Below are 8,397 nucleotides of genomic sequence, written 5' to 3'. Positions count from 1 at the left end.
TCGATCTGCGCAATTGGGAACCGATGGCATGTGTCAACTAAGCCAGCGAGCCTCGCCACCCAATCCCGTTAGTCTCCTCTTACGACAAGCATGGGTTACTGAAGGCCAATTCTAACTCGGACTTTCACGGGTCTTTTATTAATAAATGGATTTCGTGATAAATAGGACCGAAACATAACAACACATTGTATGTCAAACAACACGCTTCAAAAATTAATTGTCAGAGACAAAAATTGAATCCATAAATGACCTATACAATTGCCCATAAAACGAAATAAGCCCACTGACATTTAACAGAACGACTACAGATAGTCCTGTGGTCGTGAAATGACTATATGTTCTGCCTAGTTTCTCCTATAAAGCCTTATGGAAGGTGTTTAAGAGTATAAACTCATTCAACATTAGTGTTAGTAATACAATCATTGTCCCATATGAGACAAGAAAACATCTCTGTTGGCCTTGGTCATCAAAGTTATGAAGATCACGTGCTGCTCTCGAGTGTTTCGACTATGACACCCACTCCATCATACTAACAGAGACGTCGCCCCAAAATACAAAGTGGTCAGGCTTTGCTCCAGCGTCTCTCTCCGTGAAGTGGTGAATGATGGCACCATCGATGATTAACTGGAATAAACAGACCATTACCTTATTTTAGTGTTAATGCTTTACCCAAGCACCCAATATACAACGTACAATAATTACAAATTGTCACGCACTGGAATATCAAATGGAACTGTGATGTATTCCATATTGTTCTCGGGTTACTTTCACTGATATACATACCCTAATAAACCGGTTTGCAATTTACATTCCATGTGTAAATCCTCTAGACCTTTAAGTTTCTATTTTAACCATGTACATATCCTTTATGTTTGTCATTTACATTCCATACATACCTCGTATACTCCATCTTGGAGGGTTATTTGAATCTCCATTGTTTTTCCAACAGCCATTGCTAGATCGAAACGCTCCTCTGTCCCCCAAACATCATCTTTCACTGTGTTCATAACGATCACGTTGCTGTCCCTATTGTAGCCTAAGCGAAACTCTAAGAAGAATAATGTGTCGGCTTGTTTCTCAATCCTGATACCCCATCTGCAATGAATGATAAAAGAAATGAAACAGTTCATATCTGTACACTAGTTCAACAACTTAATATAACACATTTCGTTCATGATCAAGCAGGAAATTGTTCAGCAATGTCCATAAACACAAATGTTCATGTATTTATGATAGCCTTACGTTCGGTTTCGGTCAAATTTACAGACCACAGTTGAAATATAACTAAATATGTTAATAATTTAATCATTTAATTATTTTATCATTTAATTCCAAGTGTCAACACTCTTTACCTTGTAGCTTCTGTCCCTGTCCCAATCATTATCAACTGGAACTTGATTGATGGGCCACACGGAATTGAATAAACGCCTTTAATCTGCAGCATGTATACCAGCACATTTCATAATTCACTGTTTCACATGGACAGATGTGATTTTGTTGTGTAAGATTACTTGTGGGGGACTAAGCCTGATTCAATTATATTAAATATATTCGATATATTTTGTCAAAGATTATCGGAATTACTTGATCTGGAAAATAGAAATCATACTGATATATAATCCTATGTGTTGTGTTTAGACAAGAAAATCCAAGGCACCGACTAAAGATCAGTTATATATGTTGCTGGGTACCAGTCTAACAAGGAATCCGCACTAGGAGGTGGCAGGGTTGGCGGTGTTTAGTGCCTGTGTGAAAGGCGTACCACGTCTGTGCAAGATCCTTAAACAGACCGACCAAAATAACATCTTACCGGATCGTGCCACCTGAACTGTCCACAAAGACCGGCTAAACTCTCCCACGCTCCAGATGACTGACAGGTGCTGGTGACATTGTTGTGGCAGGTTCTGTAGTCAGGGTCACAGAAGTAGGTCGCCACCGCTCCCTGGTAGTGACCGTCATACGTGGTGTTGGCGCCATTCACTTCCGGCGGTTGACCACAACCCTTGAACTCTTCACACAAAATGTCACGTCGCTTTTAACTTTGAATCTAAGTCGTGTTTTGGGAAATACATCCTCTCATCATGCATGTATTCCACCTAATATATCAGCTTGACTAGAAATCAAGGCAGCAAAACACCACGTCCTGAAGTAAATGATTCAAATAGCATTCCAAAGTTTACACTCCAAGAATGTTAAACGGGCGCAGAACAGCACAAGGAGATGTTCACGCTTACACCTTTGTTTCGATGAAACATAGCAGCTTTACCATTCTACTCATGTTCGATGTCTTTACAATGCATCTGTATGTTGCCTCAACAATTGCTTGTCTAAAATGTCGTTAAATTGCACAAAATTTAACTTACTTATGTCAATTTATCGGGAACGCAACAAGGCAATCAGTTTAAATCATGTACAGTAACGCCAACTGAAACTTTGCAAAACTATCCTCCTACTTGCATAGGAATGTATGTTAAATGTATTTGAGACACTGGAAGAACATTGGTTACCTGGAACACACCTTGCCAGACCAAGTCGAGTAACTTCACAGCGGTTGTTGTTGGGACATATCCGTTGAGCGCATCGACCAGCGAGAGACTAAGAACAAAAGAATCCATACACAAAATATACTTCTAAATAAAAGAAACTCATAGCTTAAATTCGCCATATATTTATGCATGTAGGATTGAGTGATACAGGACAGTGATAAAGAAAACACTGTTAAACTGAAGTAGAGGTGGGACGTAACAAATGGCGTACAGAAAGGTCAAGGTCACGGAGCAGTCAATATCTTGTGTGACCACCATCAGCATCAATGGTTGCCTGGCATCGGCGTCCCATAGATTGGATTCCGGATGAAATGTCTATGAATGTTATGACATTCTTCCCGCAAAGCAAAAACAAAGCAGCTAAGGTCTGCGGCTAAGGATTACGCTGTATTACACGTCGATCCGGTTCTTCCCACAAATATTCAACTGGGTTCAGTTCTGGTTATCGGGAGGGCCATTCAAGGACCTGAACGTTGTGCTGAGCAAGAAAATATCTTGTTATTCTTGATGTATGCGGTCGAGCATTGTCATGCTGATACTGACGTTCTGACGGTTCATGAATGGAATAAAATGATGCCTTATGATTTCATCACAGTACATTAGGGGTTATGACAACACTGAAAGAGTCTGCACACAAAGCTGACTCCAAGGTTTTCACACCCAGTCACATGTGGGCTCGATCCCGACACCTCAAGCACGCTGGATCACTAGCCAGGCATCATAGCCATTGCTCCCCTTGTCCTCCAAAACTTTTGGCGTCACTGTTATGGACAATGACTAAAACGTCCAATGCAGATAGACAATCCATAGGCTGTGGCGTTTTCAGCTCTACTGTGGTTTGTTTAACTCGCTATTTCTAATCTCCTGGATTAATGGTAAGCTCTGGAATAATTTAACATTTAACGATGTAACTGTGCATCAGTTTCCTGCATGAAAGAATTTAGATTTCCTTTAGGTGGTTTTTTGGGGGGGTCTTGAGGCTTTAAGAAGATTCTACTTGTACCTCTACACAAGATAAATTTAGAACACTTGACATTTGTACCGATTTTATCAAGAGAATGACTTAATGTTTATACCTTCAAGAAACTAGAAAACGTTTATTAAGATAAATATGCCAGACATTCAGAAGCCACTGAGGTAACATGGGGTTGGCAGCATGGCAACAACATAACGCCCTTAAACGAGAAGGCCTGAAATTCAAGAAAAACGTCTACTGTGAACACCAACCTTTGGCCAGTGTTGAATATCACTGAAGAGGAATCCCGTTCTGTCAACAACGTTAGCAGTATCACTACTGTTACTGTATAGTAGGCAGGTGCGTGTTTTCTTCTCAAATCCAAAGGACAGACATGCTGAGGACATCAGACATTCTGATGCACAGGTGTAGAGAGACTGACTCCAGAACTTTCTGAACACCTGGTGCTCCATGTACTTGTCGTTCCGAACTACAGTATCAACGTCCAAACAGTTGTCACCACTGACTAACTTCGTGATTCCTAAAATTAGCAAAACAACTTCTCTCCGGTAAGACCACATTTTCACCACCTGGACCTTCAACTGTCAAGTTGCTACTTTCACTCCTTATTTCTGTTGAGTCTTTTTAACCCTGCCACCGCCTGTTCATAACACGCATTCAGGTTTAATGTTTAAGCTTGGAACATCGGTACATCAATAGTAATCACATCTGTTCATATAAAATGTATTCTATTGAAGTTAATTGAAATCTCAAAGCTCTCATAAAACCAATCCACTCGACAAATAATGCATTTATTATTTAACAAGTCAGTTAATTTGAACAAACAAAGTAGACTGTAAATAATCAATCGACAGGTGCGTGGCTTCCTCCAGCGGTTGTAGTGCATGAGACAAATGTCTTGGGGACAAACATACAGTTATGGCTGAAATACTGCCCATCTGACTTTACAATTTAAATCACTTCATTTTTCATCACAAGGTATCTTGGTAATGACAAAAATAACACAAAGATGTTTACTGTACGGAGAGCAAATATAACATACCTTAAAGTAATCTAGGGTAAGTGATAAAAATAATTACTACGGTAATGATTTTAAAACAGTCGTAAAGTGGTATTTTTATAGAGAGTTTATACACATAACTCCTAAACATAAAACACAGTGTGATATCAACACAATAACAACATACAACTACCATCATCATGAAATATAAATGACACCAAAGTCTCTTAATGGGTAACCCCATGGTCCCTAGTATGGTGATCTACCTTCAGTTGTTGGCAATATATAGCCGGTTTTTATATTGTATTGTCATTTATTGGTAAAATATTTTAGATTTAATTACTAGTCTTATATGTATTCCTGTGATAATCTAGTTGTTTTACTGTCCATCGTCGACAGGTGATTTATAATGTAATTGTGTTTATTGTTAATTTATAACTTTTTAAGTCACAATATGGCTGGAATATTGCCGATGTGACTATAAATTTTAACTCACTCACTCACTCACTCAGTTGCTGGCGATCTATAGCCCATTTATATATTGTGTTGTCAATAACAGTTTACTATTTTAAATGCTCCAAACTAGTTTCAAATAAAATGTGATATAGTAGTTGTTATACTGTCTTTTGACGACAGGATTTTATATGGTTTAAATATGTTTCATACATTTGTTATTGATGTATGCGGTTCTCTCGTCAATGTGACGATAAATTGTAACTCACTCACTCACTTAATTGATAAGACCCGTGAAGATCCGGGTTAGAATTGGTCTTCAGTAACCCATACTTGTCGTTAAGGGGCGACTGATGGGGTCGGCCGGTCAGGCTCGCTGACTTGGTTGACACATGTGATTGTATCCCAATTGCGCTGAACGATGCTCATGCTGTTGATTAAGGGATTGTCAAGTCCAGATTCGATCATTTACAGATTGCCGTCATATAGCTGGAATATGGCTGAGTGCGGCGTTAAACAACAACCACACCAAACTCCATTGAATAAAGATTAGAGGCATGGCCGTTACTGAATCAATGATCCATTACACATCCCTTCTCGGTTTATCCAAGGTTACTTACTCTACTTACATTTTCCCGTCGTATCCGCATTGTTTCGGCCTTTTAGCGACAGCTTATTTTGATTTCACACTCGTAGAAATGAATTATTTTGAATTTGCAGTATAGTTTTTAGTGTTGGTTAATTTTGCATACAATCGCCAGCAGCTGTAAAATCGGCTGGGGAACTGTGCAAGAAGCCAAAGTATGCATATACATAGTCTATAGCTCAATATATTTTATGTTGTTGAATAGTGATTTAGCATTTTAAAATGATCTCTGAATAGATTATATTATTATCTGTGACTATCTAGTTGTTACACTTTGATTACACAATGCCATTTAGAATGTGGTCAAATGTTACTTTACTAGGAAAGTGTAATCACAAATATAACATATGTTATAGTTGCTATACTGTTCCTCGATGACATCTTTTTAAAAATTATATCTATCTCAGTATATGACTGTTTGTCGTCACGATATCGCTGTGATATTGCCTACGTAAACGTTTAGTGAGTGAGCCTTATCGTGACTAAAACAAGTTCTAAATAAGTGTTGAATACATATATAATTATAAAATCACAAATTACTTATTTTTAAACAAAATGGTAAGCTTGAATTTACTGTGAATGTTTTAGGATTAAGTACTCAAACAGGAAGACAATAGGTTTAATATACTTCAAACCCTTGTAAGGATACAGCCACTAACAATCTCAGTGGCTAACTTGAACTACCAATGACAAAACATTTATCAATTTACAACATATTTATCAAAATTTATTCAACACTTCTATATATTCTAAAATGCAATAATCAAATGAGAATTAACATTAAAAACATGCTTTTTGATATTTGAAATTGAAATATTTATCCCATGTGATGGAAAAATCGATACAGCAAGCCATGCTTGACCGTGATTCTTTCATCACTGGGGATACAAAACGGAGGATCTTCAATCTTTGATAAATACTGATGAATATATCTTAATCACAAAATAACCTCTTCAAATCTGGACTGACAACCCAAGTAGGTGTAACTGATATTTGGTTTCATCTAGTGTAATTTATACCTACTTGGGTGTCCCCCTTCCGTTGCGTCAGATATGATATAAGAAGTGGTGTCACAGACTTGTTGAGTGCCGCCTTAGCAGGAAACTCGGCTATTGTTACCAGAAATGCCAACGCTCTGACTAACCAACAGAGGACTTGCCAGTAGCAAGATCATTATGTGATGCAAGTATTTGATTATGAGTGGATGTTGACAAGACAAAACTGTAATAGCCTGAAGGCACGAAAGCAAATCAGAAAATAGTATATATTGTTGATATTCAGAGTATTCATTAATACGTGAAATATTAAAGTCATCAGCTCAACAATAGTATCAGTCAAAACCTTTGCAAGTCCATTTATTTATCGCAATACTAAAAAGAGTAACTGATACAATGCTTCCTTCGAGACTCCCATTTCCTGATCAAATACATCAGAAAATGTGGAACCTACTCTCAAAGACCCGTATCATTATACCATACTTCAATGTCTTATCATAGGCTTTCTATAGGGGAAACAAACAAAAAATGACTTTCGCCAGACAGTTATTCTTATGTGAATTGTGCAAGGTGCGAGTTGAAGCTGAAAGTTGTAACAAACATTGTTTGTGATGCCATAACGACCAACAATTAGCCTAGAACTAAGGCTAACCTTGTTTTCTATTCAAATTAATGTTATTGTCTAGCGTGTGTAATGATGAATGGTTTAGTTATTGCTGCCCTTGTTACATTTGTTGTAACATGCACTTTACTCATAAATCTTTGTTGCTAGTATTTAGCATACAATAAGTACTCTGATAGTCTTGACCAAAACATCCATCATAATATATCTGACTATCTTATATTACACACACAAACAAAACATAAACGAAGAAGGAAATAAACAGAACAATTAAAAATAATGTTCGATGCAATTTCCTATTTTGACTTGTACCATACGTTCCCGAAAAATTTCAGGTGAACAATTAACTAGACTTGGCATATGTTTATGGGGCAGGATACGCTTACCTTTTCGCGAAAGCTTTGTATCATCACTATTTTATAGTGATTCATAAACACATACTCTGCCATCCTATCGCTTGGTGACAATCACTGGATTGTCTGGTTTAGACTCGATTTCTTTTCAAACAACATCACAGAGCTGTAATGCTGCTGAAACAACTACATTAAACGCCAAAAGAAACGTTACCCTCCTATCTTTATGAATTACTTAAAAACTATCAAAGATATGTTAGAAGGTATTAGTTCACAAGAAAGTGAAAAACACATCCTTACGCAAGTCACGAAAAAAATTCCCAAATGCATTCATATTTACAGTCCGTTTGAGTCCGAAACGGACCGATGAATTGCAAATTTTATCATTGTACAAAATTGCCACATAAATATAAATAGTACACATGTTTATTATTTGCTAATACCCAACAGCTTTCTTATATTTGAAAATTTTCCGGACTCCACCAAAAAAGTTGTTTAAGAAACTATCATCATTGAAAACGCAAAAGTTGTTATCTGTCGCGGCGGGACGAAACCGCAGAAACGGAACAGCCACTATCTCGTCGTGCACGATATACACATGCCTGATGAAATATGAAGTTGAATGCTGACGTGAAACAGTTGATGATTAAAGTGTACGATTTTTTCAGTGCTGAAGCCGAAAGGGGCAAACCATTTTATGCCATTAATAAATTCCGTAAGTGGTCAGCAAAAGCTTTAGGAGTATCAGCAAGGGTACTGACAAATGTTCTGGAACACAAACATTGCGAGGGTGATGCGAAGCAGGT

The 8,397-nt window shown here is 37.6% G+C and overlaps 1 protein-coding gene across 1 annotated transcript; it reads right to left on the bottom strand.

Annotated features, from left to right (window-relative positions):
• Positions 1–507: 507 nt before the first annotated feature.
• LOC124285368 lies at positions 508–3,974 on the bottom strand. The gene is made up of 6 exons (XM_046721592.1): positions 3,774–3,974; positions 2,508–2,595; positions 1,811–2,010; positions 1,353–1,435; positions 897–1,095; positions 508–624 (listed from the first exon to the last, which is right to left on the bottom strand). Exons 1-6 carry the CDS (start codon positions 3,972–3,974, stop codon positions 508–510), a joined length of 888 nt encoding a protein of 295 aa, XP_046577548.1.
• Positions 3,975–8,397: the final 4,423 nt, after the last annotated feature.

Source organism: Haliotis rubra, unplaced genomic scaffold, assembly GCF_003918875.1.
Source record: "Haliotis rubra isolate DU_JTF1 unplaced genomic scaffold, ASM391887v1 Scf11, whole genome shotgun sequence".
Lineage (NCBI taxonomy): Eukaryota > Metazoa > Mollusca > Gastropoda > Lepetellida > Haliotidae > Haliotis > Haliotis rubra.
This window is presented reverse-complemented; position numbering and strand designations above follow the sequence as displayed.